General features: G+C 47.3%; 1 protein-coding gene across 4 annotated transcripts in view; it reads left to right on the forward strand.

Annotated features, from left to right (window-relative positions):
- Nucleotides 1–27026, forward strand: part of VTI1A (vesicle transport through interaction with t-SNAREs 1A) — a 508838-nt gene that overhangs the window by 85113 nt on the left and 396699 nt on the right. For all 4 annotated transcript variants that reach the window (XM_069754293.1, XM_069754291.1, XM_069754294.1 and 1 more), the window contains exon 4: nt 9122–9199. In XM_069754293.1, the coding sequence (XP_069610394.1) occupies nt 9122–9199 (78 nt within the window). The remainder of the gene's footprint in view (nt 1–9121; nt 9200–27026) is intronic.

The raw sequence follows: 27026 nt of genomic DNA on the forward strand, positions 1-27026 counted from the left end.
TCTGTGGTGACCTGAAGAGGATGCTGTACACAGGAGATGTCCCCGCAATCTGTGGTGACCTGAAGAGGATTCTGTACACAGGAGATGTCCCCGCAATCTGTGGTGACCTGAAGAGGACGCTGTACACAGGAGATGTCCCCGCAATCTGTGGTGACCTGAAGAGGACGCTGTACACAGGAGATGCCCCCGCAATCTGTGGTGACCTGAAGAGGGCGCTGTACACAGGAGATGTCCCCGCAATCTGTGGTGACCTGAAGAGGACGCTGTACACAGGAGATGCTCCCGCAATCTGTGGTGACCTGAAGAGGACGCTGTACACAGGAGATGTCCCCGCAATCTGTGGTGACCTGAAGAGGATGCTGTACACAGGAGATGCTCCCGCAATCTGTGGTGACCTGAAGAGGGCGCTGTACACAGGAGATGCTCCCGCAATCTGTGGTGACCTGAAGAGGGCGCTGTACACAGGAGATGTCCCCGCAATCTGTGGTGACTTGAAGAGGGCGCTGTACACAGGAGATGTCCCCGCAATCTGTGGTGACCTGAAGAGGATGCTGTACACAGGAGATGCTCCCGCAATCTGTGGTGACCTGAAGAGGGCGCTGTACACAGGAGATGTCCCCGCAATCTGTGGTGACCTGAAGAGGACGCTGTACACAGGAGATGTCCCCGCAATCTGTGGTGACCTGAAGAGGACGCTGTACACAGGAGATGTCCCCGCAATCTGTGGTGACTTGAAGAGGACGCTGTACACAGGAGATGTCCCCGCAATCTGTGGTGACCTGAAGAGGGGGCTGTACACAGGAGATGCCCCCGCAATCTGTGGTGACCTGAAGAGGGCGCTGTACACAGGAGATGTCCCCGCAATCTGTGGTGACCTGAAGAGGGCGCTGTACACAGGAGATGTCCCGCAATCTGTGGTGACCTGAAGAGGGCGCTGTACACAGGAGATGTCCCCGCAATCTGTGGTGACTTGAAGAGGACGCTGTACACAGGAGATGTCCCCGCAATCTGTGGTGACCTGAAGAGGGGGCTGTACACAGGAGATGCCCCGCAATCTGTGGTGACCTGAAGAGGGCGCTGTACACAGGAGATGTCCCCGCAATCTGTGGTGACCTGAAGAGGGCGCTGTACACAGGAGATGTCCCGCAATCTGTGGTGACCTGAAGAGGACGCTGTACACAGGAGATGTCCCGCAATCTGTGGTGACCTGAAGAGGACGCTGTACAGAGGAGATGTCCCCGCAATCTGTGGTGACCTGAAGAGGGCGCTGTACACAGGTGATGTCCCGCAATCTGTGGTGACCTGAAGAGGATGCTGTACACAGGAGATGTCCCCACAATCTGTGGTGACCTGAAGAGAGCGCTGTACACAGGAGATGTCCCTGCAATCTGTGGTGACCTGAAGAGGGCGCTGTACACAGGAGATGCCCCCGCAATCTGTGGTGACCTGAAGAGGACGCTGTACACAGGAGATGTCCCCGCAATCTGTGGTGACCTGAAGAGGACGCTGTACACAGGAGATGCCCCCGCAATCTGTGGTGACCTGAAGAGGACGCCGTACACAGGAGATGTCCCCGCAATCTGTGGTGACCTGAAGAGGGCGCTGTACAGAGGAGATGTCCCCGCAATCTGTGGTGTCTGAAGAGGACGCTGTACACAGGAGATGTCCCCGCAATCTGTGGTGACCTGAAGAGGGCGCTGTACACAGGAGATGTCCCCGCAATCTGTGGTGACCTGAAGAGGACGCTGTACACAGGAGATGTCCCCGCAATCTGTGGTGACCTGAAGAGGGCGCTGTACACAGGAGATGTCCCCTCTGTGGTGACCTGAAGAGGACGCTGTACACAGGAGATGTCCCCGCAATCTGTGGTGACCTGAAGAGGGCGCTGTACACAGGAGATGTCCCTGCAATCTGTGGTGACCTGAAGAGGACGCTGTACACAGGAGATGTCCCCGCAATCTGTGGTGACCTGAAGAGGACGCTGTACACAGGAGATGTCCCCGCAATCTGTGGTGACCTGAAGAGGATGCTGTACACAGGAGATGTCCCCGCAATCTGTGGTGACCTGAAGAGGACGCTGTACACAGGAGATGTCCCTGCAATCTGTGGTGACCTGAAGAGGACGCTGTACACAGGAGATGTCCCCGCAATCTGTGGTGACCTGAAGAGGACGCTGTACACAGGAGATGTCCCGCAATCTGTGGTGACCTGAAGAGGACGCTGTACAGAGGAGATGTCCCCGCAATCTGTGGTGACCTGAAGAGGGCGCTGTACACAGGTGATGTCCCGCAATCTGTGGTGACCTGAAGAGGATGCTGTACACAGGAGATGTCCCCACAATCTGTGGTGACCTGAAGAGAGCGCTGTACACAGGAGATGTCCCTGCAATCTGTGGTGACCTGAAGAGGGCGCTGTACACAGGAGATGTCCCCGCAATCTGTGGTGACCTGAAGAGGGCGCTGTACAGAGGAGATGTCCCCGCAATCTGTGGTGTCTGAAGAGGACGCTGTACACAGGAGATGTCCCCGCAATCTGTGGTGACCTGAAGAGGGCGCTGTACACAGGAGATGTCCCCGCAATCTGTGGTGACCTGAAGAGGACGCTGTACACAGGAGATGTCCCCGCAATCTGTGGTGACCTGAAGAGGGCGCTGTACACAGGAGATGTCCCCTCTGTGGTGACCTGAAGAGGACGCTGTACACAGGAGATGTCCCCGCAATCTGTGGTGACCTGAAGAGGACGCTGTACACAGGAGATGTCCCCGCAATCTGTGATGACCTGAAGAGGACGCTGTACACAGGAGATGTCCCCGCAATCTGTGGTGACCTGAAGAGGGCGCTGTACACAGGAGATGTCCCCGCAATCTGTGGTGACCTGAAGAGGACGCTGTACACAGGAGATGTCCCCGCAATCTGTGGTGACCTGAAGAGGATGCTGTACACAGGAGATGTCCCCGCAATCTGTGGTGACCTGAAGAGGACGCTGTACACAGGAGATGTCCCGCAATCTGTGGTGACCTGAAGAGGACGCTGTACACAGGAGATGTCCCCGCAATCTGTGGTGACCTGAAGAGGGCGCTGTACACAGGTGATGTCCCGCAATCTGTGGTGACCTGAAGAGGGCGCTGTACACAGGAGATGCCCCCGCAATCTGTGGTGTCCTGAAGAGGACGCTGTACACAGGAGATGCCCCCGCAATCTGTGGTGACCTGAAGAGGGCGCTGTACACAGGAGATGCCCCCGCAATCTGTGGTGACCTGAAGAGGGCGCTGTACACAGGAGATGTCCCCACAATCTGTGGTGACCTGAAGAGAGCGCTGTACACAGGAGATGTCCCTGCAATCTGTGGTGACCTGAAGAGGGCGCTGTACACAGGAGATGTCCCCGCAATCTGTGGTGACCTGAAGAGGGCGCTGTACAGAGGAGATGTCCCCGCAATCTGTGGTGTCTGAAGAGGACGCTGTACACAGGAGATGTCCCCGCAATCTGTGGTGACCTGAAGAGGGCGCTGTACACAGGAGATGTCCCCGCAATCTGTGGTGACCTGAAGAGGACGCTGTACACAGGAGATGTCCCCGCAATCTGTGGTGACCTGAAGAGGACGCTGTACACAGGAGATGTCCCCGCAATCTGTGGTGACCTGAAGAGGGCGCTGTACACAGGAGATGTCCCCGCAATCTGTGGTGACCTGAAGAGGACGCTGTACACAGGAGATGTCCCCGCAATCTGTGGTGACCTGAAGAGGGCGCTGTACACAGGAGATGTCCCCTCTGTGGTGACCTGAAGAGGACGCTGTACACAGGAGATGTCCCCGCAATCTGTGGTGACCTGAAGAGGGCGCTGTACACAGGAGATGTCCCTGCAATCTGTGGTGACCTGAAGAGGACGCTGTACACAGGAGATGTCCCGCAATCTGTGGTGACCTGAAGAGGATGCTGTACACAGGAGATGTCCCCGCAATCTGTGGTGACCTGAAGAGGGCGCTGTACACAGGAGATGCCCCCGCAATCTGTGGTGACCTGAAGAGGGCGCTGTACACAGGAGATGCCCCCGCAATCTGTGGTGACCTGAAGAGGACGCTGTACACAGGAGATGCTCCCGCAATCTGTGGTGACCTGAAGAGAGCGCTGTACACAGGAGATGTCCCCGCAATCTGTGGTGACCTGAAGAGGATGCTGTACACAGGAGATGCTCCCGCTATCTGACAGATGTGGAGCCTTCAAAGATCGCCGATTCGAGATGTGCCGCGCTGATCCCGACCCAAATACACTGAACACTGGCAGAAATTCACAGGGAACTGCACCAAGGGTGTGCAGATTTATGCAGCCTCATTATTTCAGATCACTATTTTCTTTTTCCATCCAGTTTATTTCTCAATGGATATGTGCAGATTGTCTGCTACAATAAAGGAGGAAAAAGGTCTGAAATGATTCTTCTTGGTTGGATCTTTTTTTTATTATGGCAAGAACCTGTGGTTTTACCAGGCGTGTGGAGACTTATTAGCCACTGTGTACACTTCCACTCGTCATCCTACACCTGCACATGCAGTACGTTGTTATGGAAAGTCAATATCTCGGATAAATCATTACTCGTGTTTTCTTTTCCCCATTGAGGAGCCCATTCCTCCCCGTCTTCCCCTGTGTGTTTGCCATTTTTCCAGCTATTTTTCCTCTGTCCCCATAAAGAGGGGTCAGTAGATTCCTCCTGGCGGTGTCCGGGGTCTGATCCTGACCACGTAACGAGACCCTTCGTGTAGTCGCATTCGTTTTCCGCAGCAGAGCTATTATCTTTCTTGTGGAGGAGAACTCTCCGGCTGATTACCTTTTATTGACCCGGGAATGCCGCTATAATTTCTCTGATCCCTTTGATGTTGGAGAAACAAACAAAAAAATGAAATGAAGTCGTATAATTGAGTAGTCTCTGCCAATTTGTTAGCTTTTTGGAGAAAAGGCAGAAAACAAAAACAATCTCCATATGATATTCTCGCATGCTGCCGAGTGTTTTAGTCTCCCATAGTGATGAAATGAATAATTAAAGACGCCTCTGATTCTCGCGCCTGTTTAAAGGGTTTTATAGCCTTTAATATACGCAGTTAGTGGGAAATGGGCTGCAGGAGACGTCGCTTTAAAAATGCGCCATTGTCCCTTTAAATTAGCCGAATGCAACACGTATGTACAAGGGGTGTAAGGGAACTGCGACTGCATACACGGGGAATCCGGGGAGAAATCCCGTGTCACCAGCAGAATGACCCTCAGCTCTCCAATTATAGCTGCAAATTGTAGTCTGGTCCCATTAATGCAACGAGTATAACGATAATTATATGTAATCTGGGGTGTCACAGAGCACGATATCAGCAGCACGAAGACCAATCGCAGAGCCTCCTGCAGTCCTATGTAACACCACAGATAACACAGTGATAACTCCCTGAGTACAGATAATGTAGGAGATGTCACCTGCAGTCCTATGTAACACCACAGATAACACAGTGATAACTCCCTGAGTACAGATAATGTAGGAGATGTCACCTGCAGTCCTATGTAACACTACAGATAACACAGTGATAACTCCGAGTACAGATAATGTAGATGTCACCTGCAGTCCTATGTAACACCACAGATATCAGTGATAACTCTCTGAGTACAGATAATGTAGTATATTTCACCTGCAGTCCTATGTAACACCACAGATAACACAGTGATAACTCTCTGAGTACAGATAATGTAGGAAATGTCACCTGCAGTCCTATGTAACACCACAGATAACACAGTGATAACTCCCTGAGTACAGATAATGTGATAAATGTCACCTGCAGTCCTATGTAACACCACAGATAACACAGTGATAACTCTCTGAGTACAGATAATGTAGTAGATGTCACCTGCAGTCCTATGTAACACCACAGATAACACAGTGATAACTCCCTGAGTACAGATAATGTAGGAGATGTCACCTGCAGTCCTATGTAACACCACTGATAACACAGTGATAACTCCCTGAGTATAGATAATGTAGTAGATGTCACCTGCAGTCCTATGTAACATCACAGATAACAGTGATAACTCTGAGTACAGATAATATAAGAGATGTCACCTGCAGTCCTATGTAACACTACAGATAACACAGTGATCACTCTTGAGTATAGATCATGTAGTAGATGTCACCTGCAGTCCTATGTAACATCACCTATAACAGTGATAACTGTCTGAGTACAGATAATGTAGTAGGTGTCACGTGCAGTCCTATGTAACACCATAGATGACATAGTTATTCGCAGTCCAGGAGAGTAACAATGAAGAGGAACAAAGTATCACTAGAAATCACCTTTGCTCCTGTGCACACGTTTTTTTCTGGCATACTCTGGGAACGCTGGAGAGAATAATCATCAGTGTTCTATGTAAAGTCGATGCGCTGTTCACACATTCTGGCTTTGGGGCCTCTTTTAACTGCTACAGGTATAGAAAGCCTCCAAGTGGCTGAAATCAGTGACCGGTCCGTTCTTCATGCGTCTTCCACTCTGAAGATGTTCCGTACTCTACAAGTCATCGGGAAGGCTCACATTTCCGTTCTGTTTTTGAATATTTTTTTCAGCGTTTTCGCTTCAGAAACTTCTTGCAGTTTCTTTTGTTGAACCGAGAAAAAAAAATTATGGAAAATACGTCTGATAAAACCACGGACGATTAAAAACTCAGCGATTTCTCCGGAGTTTGAAGACGTTGTGTGCACATCCCCTTGGTTTGTGTGTACGTCTCGGACATGTGATGCCGCATGTTCACAACTTATTATAGGAGAGATCCTCAGTAATGGCAGATCTACTGCCCGAGCATTTATGTGATCATCCTACGACTGCTTCCATTCATCCAGTTCATCTCCTGGAAGTAAAGGTTTCCTTTGCTGACAACAAGCAGAGATCTTGAAATTAAAACAAAGGCCCCTAACCATCGAGACGAGCATTTTTCTTGCCAGACTTGACAAATCCTGCGCCAGAGCCAAAATGTTCTCCCGTCACTGACGGCATAAATGTTGCCGTTTGCCGACCGTGCTCGGACATAGTCTCCTTCTAATTTACACCCAGTATTCAGAATCTTGCTATCGTCGGCCACAGGTGGCTTAAAAACTGCACCTAATTTGCATAGCTAAAAGTTTTTGTAAATATAAATAAATTTGCAACATCTCAAACTCTTTTTTGCCAGAATTCTGTGTAAAGTAGTTTGCTGAACTAGGGCGAGGGGGTGTTAGAAAGTGTCCGAGCTCGTGGTTGGCACTATTCTTTGCTCCAGTTTGGGGGATGCCACCTATGTCGTGTCCTCAGTCTCTTACAGTGATGTCACCTATGTCGCGTCCTCAGTGTCTTACAGTGATGTCACCTATGTCGCATCCTCAGTGTCTTACAGTGATGTCACCTATGTCGCTTCCTCAGTCTCTTACAGTGATGTCACCTATGTCGCGTCCTCCGTCTCTTACAGTGATGTCACCTATGTCGTGTCCTCAGTGTCTTACAGTGATGTCACCTATGTCGCTTCCTCAGTCTCTTACAGTGATGTCACCTATGTCGCGTCCTCCGTCTCTTACAGTGATGTCACCTATGTCGTGTCCTCAGTGTCTTACAGTGATGTCACCTATGTCGTGTCCTCAGTGTCTTACAGTGATGTCACCTATGTCGCGTCCTCAGTGTCTTACAGTGATGTCACCTATGTCGCGTCCTCAGTGTCTTACAGTGATGTCACCTATGTCGCGTCCTCAGTCTCTTAGTGATGTCACCTATGTCGCGTCCTCAGTGTCTTACAGTGATGTCACCTATGTCGCGTCCTCAGTGTCTTACAGTGATGTCACCTATGTCGCGTCCTCAGTCTCTTACAGTGATGCCGCACAGTCACGTTACTGGTGCTGGCGAGAACTGCGCCGCTGCATCTCCACAGTTCCGAGGGGAACACAGCCACAGGATTTCAGTCATGTAAAAGTTGCGGTGTGCGACCTGATCTCCCACGGTCCCCGTCTTCTCAGAGACTGTCGGACAGTTCCTGTTATTTTGGGATATTTGCTTCCCCTCAGTCAGCGGAAAGCGGCGGCTCATCACGTCCCACGTGCGCGCTCTCTTTCCTGCCGCCTATTAATCTTCAGGAATAAAATAAAGAAACAAGTAATTACCGGGATATTGCCGCTCACTCCTTCTATTTAACGTGATTACAGACTTTGGAGAGATAAAAACGCCGCTTTCTAATTTCCCATTTTGTAAGATCTTGCTCAGCGACGGCTCAGCCCCCGGTATGTGATGGTACGGGGTGCAGACATCACACCGCCGCTCACGTACCTCCCCCACCTCCGTATTAATCCTGCGCAGGTAAACGTCTCATGTTACCTGATAGAACAGGGGCCTTAGATCGCTGCTCATGTATTTACTGTCAGTGTCACACTGTATCAGTCCATGGGGCACTACAAGGCCCAGATTAACAAGCTACGTATCATAAACGGTAACTACATTTCTCTATATGATAAGTTACACCATGTCCTGAGGTCCAGGCACAACCAAAGCTTCATTCCCAGTCATCCCTGTCTGCAGCCCCTGCTTGTTCAGTGTCTGCCCTTCTGCATTGTATGGCGGTAGATGTATCCGCTTGATTTTTGGATCTTCCTGTGTATATTCGGTGCACAGCTCAATGCAGCTTTGCTAGTGACTAGATTGTAGTAGACCGGTTTCTGGAAAGTTCAGAAAGTGCCATTAGTTTTTCCAGTGATGTCTTCTCCGGTGCCAGCGTTGGCCGGTTGGCCGCTTCCAGCACCGGGCCGGCTGGACAGCGCAGCGTTCCTTTGTGTGGCGTGAGGTTAATATTCTGGGGGAAGCTGTTGTGCAGGCGCTGGCGCTTTGAACAAGCGCACCAACAACAGTTGCATTGCTGGCAGGCATAGCTTTGAATGGCGCGGCCTTCTGTAGCACCAAATCGTCCCGCTGTTCCTGGACACACATGAATCGGGCACCATCTCTCAGATTGTATCAGATAGGCATCCATTAGGGGCCCTCCAGGGTCGGAAACACCCTGCTCCTCTTCACATTTAATTCCAAGATTTATTTTCCTAACACTTTTCTTTTTTTTTTTTTAATTCTCCCCTTTTGTTTTGTTTTGCAGAAAAGGTCACGGATCGCCTACAGTGACGAAGTGCGAAATGAGCTTCTAGGGGACGATGGCAGCTCCTCGGAGAGCCAGGTAGGACGCTAATCTAAAAAGACGGGAAGGAAGGTCCTGCATGCCGGATAATCTAACAGTATTAGCAGCAGCTCATGTGGAAGTGATGTTATTTAATGCAAAGCCGAGATTGTCATCAACTTCAAAACCCCATGTGTGGAGGGTCTGCCGTTAACCCTTCACGCCCCGCCTCATTACCCACCCCCCATCTGCTCTGCCTTCTTTTTGGGGGGGAGTTGCCACCTAGGACACAGTTTGATGAAGAAGACCACCGCTTCATCCCACATATATCGAACAAAAAAAAAAATCTTCTAACTCCACAAAGCACTTTGATATCATAATTAAATCAACAGAGGCCGACGCCACCAACCAGTAGATGCTCTAAGATCAACAGGGGCGACCGGCACATTGAAAAGAGACATTTCAGGCTTTATTCTCAGGTTTTTCTTCCCCTCAATGCTCCAACGCTCTGTATTCTGTATCCGAATCAAAGGCTGAAATGTTTACATGTACATGTGCGTGCTGCGCCGGACAGACGTACCCCGGTGCTAAATTACCCAAACCCCCCATACGCACCACCTCCGCACAATTTATTGTCCTATTACTAGTCATAATAACCATAATAATAACCTGATAAATGAGAAATAAGACGATTCTGAATATATTTGTATGGACAGATGTGAATAACGTGTGTATGTGGACAGTATGTGTGTATGTATATTATTGTAATATTTATATATAATGTGTGTGTGCATGCACAGCAGATTTTATATATCTATAGTTACATATACACACTGTGTGTGTGTGTGTGTATATATATATATATATATTTATATATATTTATATTATGTATACACAAATAAGTAGACGTTCTACATAGACACCGTGTTTATATGAATATTTTTCCCTGTGGTATTTTTAAATCCAGCTTGTGGGCCCTATATTTTCAACAATCTCAGTCTCCCTTTTTTTTTCGAACAGAGTATAGAGTTTTCTTATATATCTGTTTATCATGTACCATATAGAAATATATAGCAAATAATGTACCTTATATTAAATAAAATAAATATTTATTGACTATAGCATGAAAAAATGTAAAAAAAATTAAAGTTAACTTTATAATTTGCATTTTTTTTTTACTTACCGTATTTTTGTGTGTAGCTTTTTGTTATTGCATATAATTCAAGCCAAATTCAGCAATTTGTATTTTCCATCCGAATGTTAAAAAATATTCACAGTTTTAAGGTTTGTGTTTCATTCTAGAGTACTATAAGAAATGGAATGCATATTAACTCCTAGATTTCCTTCTTTTTTATTTTTGTTTTTAAAATGCTGAGATTTTGTGCAAACTGCAACAATTGAGCAAACACTTTACATAACTGTGTGTGTATATACGGTATATATAATGTATGTGTTTATAGCTGTATGAATATACATTATATAAAGACACTTACAAAAAATGCTTTATATAAATATATATGTATATATATGTGTGTGTGTGTGTATATATATATAGTGTGTGTGTGTGTGTATGTATGTATATATATGTGTGTGTGTGTGTATATATATATAGTGTGTGTGTGTGTATGTATGTGTGTGTATATATATATATATATATATATATATATATATAGTTGTGCGTGTGTGTGTATATATATATATATATATATATATATATATATATATATATATATAGTTGTGTGTGTGTGTGTATATATATATATATATATATATATATATATAGTTGTGTGTGTGTATATATATATATATATGTGTGTGTGTGTGTGTGTATATATATATATATATATATATATATATATTATATAGTGTGTGTGTGTGTGTATGTATATATATATAGTTGTGTGTATAAACACACAAGTATATAGAGGTGAATATATGCACACACTTTTATATATATTTATATATAAATAATCACTTGATTCTCCATTAATCCTTGCTCCGTTCACTACTGCTTGATTTGTGGCTTCTGAAATATTTCTTTATTGCAGATCTTTTTTCTGTATACGATATTTATCTGTCATTTGCTGTAAATCTGTTTTTCGACCAGGCCAATCCTACCCAGGTCCTAGCTGTGGAGAGGAGGGGGTCAACGTTTGTGTTTTCCTTGGCAGCATTGATACATTGTGCTTCCTGTTTACATCAGGGTTTTGCTACAATGTGATGTAAAATATCCTTTAGGTGATGGTCCCCAATAGTCTGTCTGAGCACTTGCCCCCCATTATTAGTGTTATGAGGAGATTTACGTTTTTAGTTCACACGTCGCAGTTAAATCAACACGAATTTGTGTAAATCTCTGGAAAGAAACATCGTATGAACTTTCTTTTGGATGCAGCACTTTTCTGCCCAGAGAAAATTATTGTGCAGTAATTTACCCTGAATATCTTCTTATTTTATGCATTAGTCTCTTATTTGGCGCCGTTAATTCCCCAGCGCTGTACAGACGTCATCTCTGTCCCCATCGGGGCTCACAATATTTGTTCCCTATCAGTTTGTCTTTGGATTTTGGGAGTAAACCTACAGCACCTGGAGAAAACCCAAACAAACACGGGGAGAACAAACACAGCATTGACTTATTCATCATGGAGCCGAATTATAGAATTGCAGAACTCCTCACTGTAGTGTGGTTAGCGGAGTCAGAGCCCGACCTCTCCAGCATGAATGTGTGCCGTGGAGACCGGCCTGTGTACCCCTCACATGCGCTATACCCCAACCCTGCGCCCGAGAGGAGGTCAGTCATTGTACCAGGTGCTGGGTCATAATGCAATGACTTTCACAGATGTGGATGAAATGCCCCAGTGTTTTCTGCTGTGAGGTTCCAGTTCAGCCGCCCATCACCCGCCGGCAGTATTCCCTGCGCTGTGCTGTATCAGCCATTCTGCTGTTATCCCATTGGTAATGCGTGATTGTAGCCATACTCTCCGTGCAAGGTGCCCCCCACCAGTGCGCACTGTCCCTGCACGGCGCCCCCCCACCAGTGTGCACTGACCCTGCACGGCGCCCCCCCCACCAGTGTGCACTATCCCTGCACGGCGCCCCCCCACCAGTGCGCACTGTCCCTGCACGGCGCTCCCCCAACAGTACGCACTGTCCCTGCACGGTGCCCCCCACCAGTGTGCACTGTCCCTGCATGGCGCTCCCCCACCAGTGTGCACTCACCCTGCACGGCACCCCCCCAACAGTGTGCACTGACCCTGCATGGCGCTCCCCCACCAGTGTGCCCTCTCCCTGCACGGTGCCCCCCACCAGTGCGCACTGTCCCTGCATGGCGCTCCCCCACCAGTGTGCACTCTCCCTGCACGGCGCCCCCCCAACAGTGTGCACTGACCCTGCATGGCGCTCCCCCACCAGTGTGCCCTCTCCCTGCACGGCACCCCCCCACCAGTGCGCACTGTCCCTGCACGGCGCCCCCCCCCACCAGTGCGCACTGTCCCTGCACGGCGCTCCCCCAACAGTGTGCCCTCTCCCTGCACGGCACCCCCCCACCAGTGCGCACTGTCCCTGCACGGCGCCCCCCCCACCAGTGCGCACTGTCCCTGCACGGCGCCCCCCCCCACCAGTGCGCACTGTCCCTGCACGGTGCCCCCCACCAGTGCGCACTGTCCCTGCAAGGCGCTCCCCCAACAGTACGCACTGTCCCTGCACGGCACCCCCCCACCAGTGCGCACTGTCCCTGCACGGCGCCCCCCCACCAGTGTGCCCTCTCCCTGCACGGCGCTCCCCCAACAGTGTGCCCTCTCCCTGCACGGCACCCCCCCACCAGTGCGCACTGTCCCTGCACGGAGCCCCCCCCACCAGTGCGCACTGTCCCTGCACGGCGCCCCCCACCAGTGCGCACTATCCCTGCACAGCACCCCCCCACCAGTGCGCACTATCCCTGCACGGCGCTCCCCCAACAGTACGCACTGTCCCTGCACGGTGCCCCCCACCAGTGCGCACTGTCCCTGCATGGCGCTCCTCCAACAGTGTGCACTCTCCCTGCACGGCGCCCATCACCAGTATGCACACTACCTGTTCTGTGCCCCCCACTAATGTGCACTCTCCCTGCACGGTGCCCCCCACCAGTGCGCACTGTCCCTGCATGGCGCTCCTCCAACAGTGTGCACTCTCCCTGCACGGCGCCCATCACCAGTATGCACGCTACCTGTTCTGTGCCCCCCACTAATGTGCACTCTCCCTGCACGGTGCCCCTCATCAGTGTGCACTCAGTCTGTACGGCACCTCCCTCATCAGTGCACACTCACCCTACACGGCGTCCCCCACCAGCATGCAGTCACTTTGCAGGGCGTCCCCCACCAGAACCCAGTGTGGCCTCATAGATTTACATACATGTCATAACATATCAAGCACTCGCTGCATCACCACTAAGTAGAAGCAGCTTCCCCTGTAATGTTTACAGCGCAGATATGTCAGCCGCCAGTATGATTTACTAAGTAGTGATGGAGTCACCCAGTCATCACCCGCGTGTGCAGCGGACACCAGGCTAAGTATTCAGACCTCTTTAAATTTTTCACTCTTTGTTTCATTACAGCCATTTGGTAATTTCAGAAAAGTTCATTTTTTCTCATTAATGTTCACTCTGCACACATCTTGATTGAAAAAAACAGAAATGTAGAAATTTTTGCAAATTTATTAAAAAGAAAAACTGAAATCTCCCATGGCCATAAGTCTTCAGCCCCTTTGCTCAGTATTGAGTAGAACCTTTTGAGCTAGTACAGCCGTGAGTCTTCTTGGGAATGATGCCACAAGTTTTTCGCCCCTGGATTTGGGGATCCTCGGCCATTCTTCCTTGCAGATCCTCTCCAGTTCCGTCAGGTTGGATGGTGAACGCTGGTGGACACCATTTTCAGGTCTCTCCAGAGATGCTCAGTTGGGTTTAGGTCAGGGCTCTGGCTGGGCCGGTCAGGAATGGTCACAGACTTGTTCTGAAGCCGCTCCTTTGTTATTTTAGCTGTGTGCTTAGGGTCATTGTGTTGGAAGGTGAACCTTCAGCCAAGTCTGAGGTCCAGAGCACTCTGGAAGAGGTTTTCATCCAGGATATCTCTGTACTTGGCCGCATTCATGTTTCCTTCAGTGACAACCAGTCGTCCTGTCCCTGCAGCTGAAAAACACCCCCATAGAATGATGCTGCCTCCACCATGTTTCACTGTTGGGATTGTATTGGGCAGGTGATGAGCAAGGTCTGGTTATAGTTGATTTAAGGAACTTTCTCCCATCTCCCTACTGCATCTCTGGAGCTCAGCCACAGTGATCTTGGGGTTCTTCTATACCTCTCACCAAGGCTCTTCTCCAACGATTGCTCAGTCTGGCTGAACGGCCAGGTCTAGGAAGACTTCTGGTGGTCCCAAACTTCTTCCATTTAATGATTATGGAGGTCGCTGTGCTCTTAGAAACCTTGAGTCCTGCAGAAATTCTGTTGTATCCTTGGCCAGATCTGAGCCTTGCCACAATTCTGTCTCTGAGCTCCTTGGCCAGTTCCTTTGACCTCATGATTCTCCTTTGGTCTGACATGCACTGTGAGCTGTGAGGTCTTATATAGACAGGTGTGCGCCGCTCCAAATCAAGTCCTATCAGTCTAATTACACACAGCTGGACTCCAATGAAGGAGGAGAACCATCTCAATGAGGATCATGGACAGCATGTGACCTAAATATGTGGGTCTGAAGACTTATGACCATGTGATGTTTGTTTTTCTTTTTTAATAAATATGCAAACATTTCTACATTTGTTTTTTTTTTTTCAGTAGACTAAAATCCTGCGCCGAACCCTCAAACTCCCAGGCCTCTGGTAAAGAATGAGAAAGGACCATTGGGGGGTGAGAAGAAAGTACAGTACAGACCAAAAGTTTGGACACACCTTCTCATTTAAAGATTTTTCTGTATTTTCATGACTATGAAAATTGTACATTCACACTGAAGGCATCAAAACTATGAATTAACACATGTGGAATTATATACTTAACAAAAAAGTGTGAAACAACTGAAAATATGTCTTATATTCTAGGTTCTTCAAAGTAGCCTCCTTTTGCTTTGATGACTGCTTTGCACACTCTTGGCATTCTTAGTTAGTTAGTTAGTAAGTAAGGCCGAAAAAAGACATTTGTCCATCCAGTTCAGCCTATATTCCATCATAATAAATCCCCAGATCTACGTCCTTCTACAGAACCTAATAATTGTATGATACAATATTGTTCTGCTCCAGGAAGACATCCAGGCCTCTCTTGAACCCCTCGACTGAGTTCGCCATCACCACCTCCTCTCTTCTCTCATTCTCTTGATGAGCTTCAGAAATTCTTGTGAAATTAAAGCAACACTGCAAAAAAAATTATACCCTGTGCATTATCTGGGGGTGTAGCATGACAAGGACGCATCATACACTGTGCCATGTTCCGCCCTTGGTCGCCACACTAACAGGGGAAGACCTGTTTATGACATACAGGTCTCTGCAGTCACGAGTGCACAGGATCTCAAATCCAAGGTGAGGCAGTCCATAAAGAGAAAGAAGGGGTTAGATCCATCACGTCAAATCCCACATTTTTTATTTCATGATTCCCGGGAAAATTCACATTCTGCAGTGGATGAATATGATGTCCGAGGAGAAAATCCCAAGAGAAATTTAATGTCTTGGTTGGTGCGTTTAGAAGTATCACTGGATCTACCCCCTTCTTCCTCTATGGATCATAGTGATTGTCTGGACCTTCCTGCTCGGCCAACCACCACACCACCTCCTTCATCTTCCTGGAGGATATAAGCTGTAATCTGCCGCCTGAGGAGCTAGTCCAATAATTTGTAAAAGGGTTGTTCAGTGTTAGAAAATCCTTAGTGTCCCGGCTGCAGTTTATTAAAAAAACGCCCCCACTGTTGTTTACTCACTTCTTGGATCCAGTGCTGAGTCTCCACTGATTCCTCCAGCGTCTGCTATTCTGTAGCGCTGATGATATTGACGACAGCGCTGCAGCTAATCAATATGCTGTGTGGCTCTGCCTGAGTTGATGGCACAAGCCGATCAGAGCAGCTGAGCTCACGGATAGGCTGCAGCGCTGACGGCGTGAAATCAGTGCTGCAGAATAGCAGTGCAGAATCAGTGGAGACTCGGCGCTGGATCCACTGTCCAAGAGCCCCATCTTGTAAGATCTCTGCCGCTGTGACTCTCCAAGATCCCCATCTTGTAAGATCTCTGCCGCTGTGACTCTCCAAGAGCCCCATCTTGTAAGATCTCTGCTGCTGTGACTCTCCAAGAGCCCCATCTTGTAAGATCTCTGCTGCTGTGACTCTCCAAGAGCCCCAACTTGTAAGATATCTGCTGCTGTGACTCTATAAGCTCCCCATCTTGTAAGATCTCTGCCGCTGTGACTCTCCAAGAGCCTCATCTTGTAAGATCTCTGCTGCTGTGACTCTCCAAGAGCCCCATCTTGTAAGATCTCTGCTGCTGTGACTCTCCAAGAGCCCCATCTTGTAAGATCTCTGCCGCTGTGACTCTCCAAGAGCCCCATCTTGTAAGATCTCTGCTGCTGTGACTCTCCAAGAGCCCCATCTTGTAAGATCTCTGCCGCTGTGACTCTCCAAGAGCCCCATCTTGTAAGATCTCTGCCGCTGTGACTCTCCAAGCTCCCCATCTTGTAAGATCTCTGCCGCTGTGACTCACCAACAGCCCCATCTTGTAAGATCTCTGCTGCTGTGACTCTCCAACAGCCCCATCTTGTAAGATCTCTGCTGCTGTGACTCTCCAAGAGCCCCATCTTGTAAGATCTCTGCAGCTGTGACTCTCCAAGAGCCCTATCTTGTAAGATCTCTGCCTCTGTGACTCTCCAAGAGCTCCATCTTGTAAGATCTCTGCTGCTGTGACTCTCCAAGAGCCCCATCTTGTAAGATCTCTGCCGCTGTGACTTTCCAAGAGCCCCATCTTGTAATAAGATCTCTGCTGCTGTGACTCTCCAAGAGCCCCATCTTGTAAGATCTCTGCTGCTGTGACTCTCCAAGAGCCCCATCTTGTAATAAGATCTCTGCTGCTGTGACGCTCCAAGAGCCCCATCTTGTAAAATCTTTGCCACTGAGACTCTCCAAGAGCCTCATCTTGTAAGATCTCTGCCGCTGTGACTCTCCAAGAGCCCCATCTTGTAAGATCTCTGCTGCTGTGACTCTCCAAGAGCCCCATCTTGTAAGATCTATGCCGCTGTGACTCTCCAAGAGCCCCATCTTGTAAGATCTCTGCCGCTGTGACTCTCCAAGCTCCCCATCTTGTAAGATCTCTGCTGCTGTGACTCTCCAAGAGCCCCATCTTGTAAGATTTCTGCCGCTGTGACTCTCCAAGAGCCCCATCTTGTAAGATCCCTGCTGCTGTGACTCTCCAAGAGCCCCATCTTGTAAGATCTCTGCTGCTGTGACTCTCCAAGAGCCCCATCTTGTAAGATCTCTGCTGCTGTGACTCTCCAAGAGCCCCATCTTGTAAGATCTCTGCCGCTGTGACTCTCCAAGAGCTCCATCTTGTAAGATCTCTGCTGCTGTGACTCTCCAAGAGCCCCATCTTGTAAGATCTCTGCTGCTGTGACTCTCCAAGAGCCCCATCTTGTAAGATCTCTGCTGCTGTGACTCTCCAAGAGCCCCATCTTGTAAGATCTCTGCTGCTGTGACTCTCCAAGAGCCCCATCTTGTAATAAGATCTCTGCTGCTGTGACTCTCCAAGAGCCCCATCTTGTAAGATCTCTGCTGCTGTGTCTCTCCAAGAGCCCCATCTTGTAAGATTTCTGCCGCTGTGACTCTCCAAGAGCCCCATCTTGTAAGATTTCTGCCGCTGTGACTCTCCAAGAGCCCCATCTTGTAAAATCTCTGCCGCTGTGACTCTCCAAGAGCCTCATCTTGTAAGATCTCTGCCGCTGTGACTCTCCAAGAGCCCCATCTAGTAAGATCTCTGCCGCTGTGACTCTCCAAGAGCCCCATCTTGTAAGATCTCTGCCGCTGTGACTCTCCAAGAGCCCCATCTTGTAAGATCTCTGCTGCTGTGACTCTCCAAGAGCCCCATCTTGTAAGATCTCTGCTGCTGTGACTCTCCAAGAGCCCCATCTTGTAAGATCTCTGCCGCTGTGACTCTCCAAGAGCCCCATCTAGTAAGATCTCTGCCGCTGTGACTCTCCAAGAGCCTCATCTTGTAAGATCTCTGCCGCTGTGACTCTCCAAGAGCCCCATCTTGTAAGATCTCTGCCGCTCCAAGAGCCCCATCTTGTAAGATCTCTGCCGCTCCAAGAGCCCCATCTTGTAAGATTTCTGCCGCTGTGACTCTCCAAGAGCCCCATCTTGTAAGATTTCTGCCGCTGTGACTCTCCAAGAGCCCCATCTTGTAAGATTTCTGCCGCTGTGACTCTCCAAGAGCCCCATCTTGTAAAATCTTTGCCACTGAGACTCTCCAAGAGCCTCATCTTGTAAGATCTCTGCCGCTGTGACTCTCCAAGAGCCCCATCTTGTAAGATCTCTGCCGCTGTGACTCTCCAAGAGCCCCATCTTGTAAGATCTATGCCGCTGTGACTCTCCAAGAGCCCCATCTTGTAAGATCTCTGCCGCTGTGACTCTCCAAGCTCCCCATCTTGTAAGATCTCTGCTGCTGTGACTCTCCAAGAGCCCCATCTTGTAAGATTTCTGCCGCTGTGACTCTCCAAGAGCCCCATCTTGTAAGATCCCTGCTGCTGTGACTCTCCAAGAGCCCCATCTTGTAAGATCTCTGCTGCTGTGACTCTCCAAGAGCCCCATCTTGTAAGATCTCTGCTGCTGTGACTCTCCAAGAGCCCCATCTTGTAAGATCTTTGCTGCTGTGACTCTCCAAGAGCCCCATCTTGTAAAATCTCTGCCGCTGTGACTCTCCAAGAGCTCCATCTTGTAAGATCTCTGCTGCTGTGACTCCCCAAGAGCCCCATCTTGTAAGATCTCTGCTGCTGTGACTCTCTAAGCGCCCCATCTTGTAAGATCTCTGCTGCTGTGACTCTCTAAGAGCCCCATCTTGTAAGATCTCTGCTGCTGTGACTCTCCAAGAGCCCCATCTTGTAAGATCTCTGCTGCTGTGACTCTCCAAGAGCCCCATCTTGTAATAAGATCTCTGCTGCTGTGACTCTCCAAGAGCCCCATCTTGTAAGATCTCTGCTGCTGTGACTCTCCAAGAGCCCCATCTTGTAATAAGATCTCTGCTGCTGTGACTCTCCAAGAGCCCCATCTTGTAAGATCTCTGCTGCTGTGACTCTCCAAGAGCCCCATCTTGTAATAAGATCTCTGCTGCTGTGACGCTCCAAGAGCCCCATCTTGTAAAATCTTTGCCACTGAGACTCTCCAAGAGCCTCATCTTGTAAGATCTCTGCCGCTGTGACTCTCCAAGAGCCCCATCTTGTAAGATCTCTGCTGCTGTGACTCTCCAAGAGCCCCATCTTGTAAGATCTCTGCTGCTGTGACTCTCCAAGAGCCCCATCTTGTAAGATCTCTGCTGCTGTGACTCTCCAAGAGCCCCATCTTGTAAGATCTCTGCTGCTGTGACTCTCCAAGAGCCCCATCTTGTAATAAGATCTCTGCTGCTGTGACTCTCCAAGAGCCCCATCTTGTAAGATCTCTGCTGCTGTGACTCTCCAAGAGCCCCATCTTGTAAGATCTCTGCTGCTGTGACTCTCCAAGAGCCCCATCTTGTAAGATCTCTGCTGCTGTGACTCTCCAAGAGCCCCATCTTGTAAGATCTCTGCTGCTGTGACTCTCCAAGAGCCCCATCTTGTAAGATCTCTGCTGCTGTGACTCTCCAAGAGCCCCATCTTGTAAGATTTCTGCCGCTGTGACTCTCCAAGAGCCCCATCTTGTAAGATCCCTGCTGCTGTGACTCTCCAAGAGCCCCATCTTGTAAGATCTCTGCTGCTGTGACTCTCCAAGAGCCCCATCTTGTAAGATCTCTGCTGCTGTGACTCTCCAAGAGCCCCATCTTGTAAGATCTTTGCTGCTGTGACTCTCCAAGAGCCCCATCTTGTAAAATCTCTGCCGCTGTGACTCTCCAAGAGCTCCATCTTGTAAGATCTCTGCTGCTGTGACTCCCCAAGAGCCCCATCTTGTAAGATCTCTGCTGCTGTGACTCTCTAAGCGCCCCATCTTGTAAGATCTCTGCTGCTGTGACTCTCTAAGAGCCCCATCTTGTAAGATCTCTGCTGCTGTGACTCTCTAAGAGCCCCATCTTGTAAGATCTCTGCTGCTGTGACTCTCCAAGAGCCCCATCTTGTAAGATCTCTGCTGCTGTGACTCTCCAAGAGCCCCATCTTGTAAGATCTCTGCTGCTGTGACTCTCCAAGAGCCCCATCTTGTAAGATCTCTGCTGCTGTGACTCTCCAAGAGCCCCATCTTGTAAGATCTCTGCTGCTGTGACTCTCCAAGAGCCCCATCTTGTAAGATCTCTGCTGCTGTGACTCTCCAAGAGCCCCATCTTGTAATAAGATCTCTGCTGCTGTGACTCTCCAAGAGCCCCATCTTGTAAGATCTCTGCTGCTGTGACTCTCCAAGAGCCCCATCTTGTAATAAGATCTCTGCTGCTGTGACTCTCCAAGAGCCCCATCTTGTAAAATCTTTGCCACTGAGACTCTCCAAGAGCCTCATCTTGTAAGATCTCTGCCGCTGTGACTCTCCAAGAGCCCCATCTTGTAATATCTCTGCTGCTGTGACTCGTCAAGAGCCCCATCTTGTAAGATCTCTGCTGCTGTGACTCTCCAAGAGCCCCATCTTGTAAGATCTCTGCTGCTGTGACTCTCCAAGAGCCCCATCTTGTAATAAGATCTCTGCTGCTGTGACTCTCCAAGAGCCCCATCTTGTAAGATCTCTGCTGCTGTGACTCTCCAAGAGCCCCATCTTGTAATAAGATCTCTGCTGCTGTGACTCTCCAAGAGCCCCATCTTGTAAGATCTCTGCTGCTGTGACTCTCCAAGAGCCCCATCTTGTAATAAGATCTCTGCTGCTGTGACGCTCCAAGAGCCACATCTTGTAAAATCTTTGCCACTGAGACTCTCCAAGAGCCTCATCTTGTAAGATCTCTGCCGCTGTGACTCTCCAAGAGCCCCATCTTGTAAGATCTCTGCTGCTGTGACTCTCCAAGAGCCCCATCTTGTAAGATCTCTGCTGCTGTGACTCTCCAAGAGCCCCATCTTGTAAGATCTCTGCTGCTGTGACTCTCCAAGAGCCCCATCTTGTAAGATCTCTGCTGCTGTGACTCTCCAAGAGCCCCATCTTGTAATAAGATCTCTGCTGCTGTGACTCTCCAAGAGCCCCATCTTGTAAGATCTCTGCTGCTGTGTCTCTCCAAGAGCCCCATCTTGTAAGATTTCTGCCGCTGTGACTCTCCAAGAGCCCCATCTTGTAAGATTTCTGCCGCTGTGACTCTCCAAGAGCCCCATCTTGTAAAATCTCTGCCGCTGTGACTCTCCAAGAGCCTCATCTTGTAAGATCTCTGCCGCTGTGACTCTCCAAGAGCCCCATCTAGTAAGATCTCTGCCGCTGTGACTCTCCAAGAGCCCCATCTTGTAAGATCTCTGCCGCTGTGACTCTCCAAGAGCCCCATCTTGTAAGATCTCTGCTGCTGTGACTCTCCAAGAGCCCCATCTTGTAAGATCTCTGCCGCTGTGACTCTCCAAGAGCCCCATCTTGTAAGATCTCTGCCGCTGTGACTCTCCAAGAGCCCCATCTTGTAAGATCTCTGCCGCTGTGACTCTCCAAGAGCCCCATCTAGTAAGATCTCTGCCGCTGTGACTCTCCAAGAGCCTCATCTTGTAAGATCTGTGCCGCTGTGACTCTCCAAGAGCCCCATCTTGTAAGATCTCTGCCGCTCCAAGAGCCCCATCTTGTAAGATCTCTGCCGCTCCAAGAGCCCCATCTTGTAAGATTTCTGCCGCTGTGACTCTCCAAGAGCCCCATCTTGTAAGATTTCTGCCGCTGTGACTCTCCAAGAGCCCCATCTTGTAAGATTTCTGCCGCTGTGACTCTCCAAGAGCCCCATCTTGTAAAATCTTTGCCACTGAGACTCTCCAAGAGCCTCATCTTGTAAGATCTCTGCCGCTGTGACTCTCCAAGAGCCCCATCTTGTAAGATCTCTGCCGCTGTGACTCTCCAAGAGCCCCATCTTGTAAGATCTCTGCCGCTGTGACTCTCCAAGAGCCCCATCTTGTAAGATTTCTGCCTCTGTGACTCTCCAAGAGCCCCATCTTGTAAGATTTCTGCCGCTGTGACTCTCCAAGAGCCCCATCTTGTAAGATCTCTGCCGCTGTGACTCTCCAAGAGCCCCATCTTGTAAGATCTCTGCTGCTGTGACTCTCCAAGAGCCCCATCTTGTAAGATCTCTGCTGCTGTGACTCTCCAAGAGCCCCATCTTGTAAGATCTCTGCCGCTGTGACTCTCCAAGAGCCCCATCTTGTAAGATCTCTGCCGCTGTGACTCTCCAAGAGCCCCATCTTGTAAGATCTCTGCCGCTGTGACTCTCCAAGAGCCCCATCTTGTAAGATCTCTGCCGCTGTGACTCTCCAAGAGCCCCATCTTGTAAGATCTCTGCTGCTGTGACTCTCCAAGAGCCCCATCTTGTAAGATCTCTGCCGCTGTGACTCTCCAAGAGCCCCATCTTGTAAGATCTCTGCCGCTGTGACTCTCCAAGAGCCCCATCTAGTAAGATCTCTGCCGCTGTGACTCTCCAAGAGCCTCATCTTGTAAGATCTCTGCCGCTGTGACTCTCCAAGAGCCCCATCTTGTAAGATCTCTGCCGCTCCAAGAGCCCCATCTTGTAAGATCTCTGCCGCTCCAAGAGCCCCATCTTGTAAGATTTCTGCCGCTGTGACTCTCCAAGAGCCCCATCTTGTAAGATTTCTGCCGCTGTGACTCTCCAAGAGCCCCATCTTGTAAGATTTCTGCCGCTGTGACTCTCCAAGAGCCCCATCTTGTAAAATCTTTGCCACTGAGACTCTCCAAGAGCCTCATCTTGTAAGATCTCTGCCGCTGTGACTCTCCAAGATCCCCATCTTGTAAGATCTCTGCCGCTGTGACTCTCCAAGAGCCCCATCTTGTAAGATCTCTGCCGCTGTGACTCTCCAAGAGCCCCATCTTGTAAGATTTCTGCCTCTGTGACTCTCCAAGAGCCCCATCTTGTAAGATTTCTGCCGCTGTGACTCTCCAAGAGCCCCATCTTGTAAGATCTCTGCCGCTGTGACTCTCCAAGAGCCCCATCTTGTAAGATCTCTGCTGCTGTGACTCTCCAAGAGCCCCATCTTGTAAGATCTCTGCTGCTGTGACTCTCCAAGAGCCCCATCTTGTAAGATCTCTGCCGCTGTGACTCTCCAAGAGCCCCATCTTGTAAGATCTCTGCCGCTGTGACTCTCCAAGAGCCCCATCTTGTAAGATCTCTGCTGCTGTGACTCTCCAAGAGCCCCATCTTGTAAGATCTCTGCTGCTGTGACTCTCCAAGAGCCCCATCTTGTAAGATCTCTGCCGCTGTGACTCTCCAAGAGCCCCATCTTGTAAGATCATAGTCTGCCTCTTTTGTCCACATCAAGACGTCAGACCGACTGTTACGTCACCTCATCAAAGTGGTACGGAGAATATTTGTAATGTTTTCTCGTACCGCAGGTGAGAAGAAAAGCAAAAAACTGAATACACAATGAAAGCAGCGGGAATAAAGTAAGAGGGAAACAAGCCACGTTTGACCTTGTGACAGCTATTCATTAATTCCATTTTTCAGCAATTATTAGCGCTGTACAAATATACATTAACCCTGCAAGAACCAAATCCCAGAACAGTGAGCGAGAAATGGCGCTGACACGACCCGCGGATACATGATGGAATGGGGTATATCGTCCGTACACGGGACTTGTGGTGTTGTATACCGGAGGGCGGCATATGCCTGTATCATACATGATTTACCGCAGGGCGGCATTACAGATTAGATTACAGACGTCCATTCCGTACTCTGTGTTCATGGTGTAATATTGTGCATATACTGTGTGTGTGTGTATATATAGTATCCCTCTCCTATAAATTACCGCACTCCGGGTAATACTCACTGTATTAGAGAGAATTTTCCAGGAGAATCACGGACTTATTCTCTGTACATTTTACAGCAGCGTCTTCATATTGTAGCTGGTGCTGCAGAGGATGAGCCCCCTGTGTTTATTACGGGTGGTCTCACAGAATGGAGATTATGAGATCATTGATATTATAGGAACGATATTTCCATTGTGCTCTGTATTATCATGGAGTCTTTTTTTATACTATATTTTTATTGAATATTATATGGGAGTATTTTTTTCTCTAACATTAAATTCTGCGGTCATTTTTCTCCGTGCTCAGATATATCTATGATTACAGGGAGTATTCCAGTGTGAGGCTATGTGCACACGTCAGGATTTTTTCCTGACAAAATCCTGAGAATTCTGCCAGAAATCCGCGTGCGGATTTTGCGCTTTTTTTTGCGGATTTTTAGCGTTTTTTTTTTTTTTTTCTGGAATGACCTTTTTGATAGGAAATCCGCAAAAAATCCAGAAAAAGATAGAGCATGTCCGGATTTTTGCGGTATGCGTTTTTTTTTGGCGGAAAAAAAGCTAACATCTGCACAAAAAATGCGGAATGCATTTTAAAAGATAGGATGCATAATGTTAGCGTTTTTAAACCGGATTTATAGCGTTTTTATAGCGAAATTCCACAAAAAAACGCTAAAAATCCTGACGTGTGCACATACCCTTACAGATAGGTGATATATAAGAGGAATATTCGGATATTATAGATTATAATTGAGATTCATCAGGAGCCTTCTTGTATTAGAGATCACAGGTTTTGTGTTAGTACATTGAGGAATAGATATTTTGTATCAATACTTTTTTTTTTTCTTTCCTGTTTATTAAGGAATCTTCTTTTTTTTTCCCGTGTGATAAATGTATATAAATGCAGTAGAGGAAGAAGAAGCCGTGGAGGAGATGTCCTCACAGCCAAATAAATAAATGAATCGCACCTCTTAAAGGGATATTGTCCACAAAGGCATCGAACCCCCCTGCCCCATATTTCCTTCTGTGTCTCAGTTAGAAATAAATAGAAGACATGTACGTTTCTCGCACACACGGGGTCTCTCAATGACCCCTCACTGCTTCCTATTCTCCTCTGTGCAAGCTTTGTCCATCAGATCAGAAATCTTCTTACATCAGTAAATTTGCATTTCTTTTTAATTAGTGGCTGTGATAAAATAGTGTTTATTATTATTATTATTATTATTATTATTTTTAGCCCAAAAAGATTTGACTCCATATGGCGACTTTTATTTTCTTTTTAATAAATGATGGAATATTCTTTTGTGTGACTGCTATAGACACTGGAGCCCGGCGCCTAAATCTGCAAACCTCAATCAGGAGAGTGTGTACACTGCCATAGATGTGAGCTGTCAGTGTCAGGACAAAAAATTGTCAAGTTGAGCAGCATTAACATGACATTTTTCATATTTTCTACTTTTTTTTATGTATACTGGATGTCAGTAGTAAAAAAAAAAATATTAATGTTTAATAGTAAAAAAATAAACAAAAATTAAATTGGTCATATGTCATAAACACTTTAAAACAAAAATAAATTAAATAATTATAAAAAGCATTATTTTTCATGACAACAGCTGGATTTTTTTTTTTGCTTCCACAAAGCAGATATATATATATATATATATATATATATATATATATATATATATATAGAAAAAGAAAACAAAAAGCAGCACCAAAAGAAGACAGAGGGTGCAAAAAATCCTTCCAGGTAGCACATGGGCCAATAAAATACTCTTGTTTCTTCTACTGGAGTGCTGCCTTCATCTTTCTGGACTATATATATATATATATATATATATATATATATATATATATATATATATATATATATATATATATATATATATATATATATATATATATATATATATATATATATCTCTATATATATGAATAATGAATATAAATATATATATAACATATATATATAACGTACTGTGGACTTAATGGTGCTATATAAGTAAAATAAAAAAAATATATCTATGTACTTATATATGTGTATGTCTATGTACGTATATATATATATATATATATATATATATATATGAATAATGAATATAAATATATATACATATATATAAAGTACTGTGGACTTAATGGTGCTATATAAGTAAAATAAAAATATATGTATGTACATATATATGTGTATGTATATCTCTATGTATGTAGATATGTGTGAGTATATTTATGCATTGATACGGCGATCAATAAAGTAATTGCAGAAAGGCCTGTTATATCAAAACACTATTATCAAATTGGTATTATGGTGGCAAAAGAAAAACAATAAGTATGTAATATATATGTTATGGTAAAAACAATAAAATGTAAAAATTTATTACATTATATATATATAATTATTGGCAACTTGTAATAAAAATATATATATATATATTTGTAATTTTCTTTCCAAGTTGTTAAGAATTAATTATTATTATTTTTTTTTTCACCATCTTGCCAATTTGATGATATTGTAATTTTTTTGTAAACTCTTCAGTGCAATCACACGGTAAATAATTAATGAAAATCGAGATTACTGTCCCCATATTTGCCGGGCACAAGATGCTTAATTTTTTTGCCCGCTCGATCCTTTTGGTGTGAGATTTGGCTCGCTGTGCACAAAGTACATCAGTCTTCAGCTACAGAGCTGGCGGGTGAAGTTGGTCAATTTAATTCCCCGAGATCTGAAGAAGGCCGGTATCATCTCATATAGCCCCGGCAGAGAAGATCATTAGCGAGCTCAAATCTCTTCTACGCACGGCGAGGGTTTATAGA

The sequence above is a fragment of the Ranitomeya imitator genome, chromosome 2, assembly GCF_032444005.1.
Source record: "Ranitomeya imitator isolate aRanImi1 chromosome 2, aRanImi1.pri, whole genome shotgun sequence".
Classification (NCBI taxonomy): Eukaryota; Metazoa; Chordata; class Amphibia; order Anura; family Dendrobatidae; genus Ranitomeya; species Ranitomeya imitator.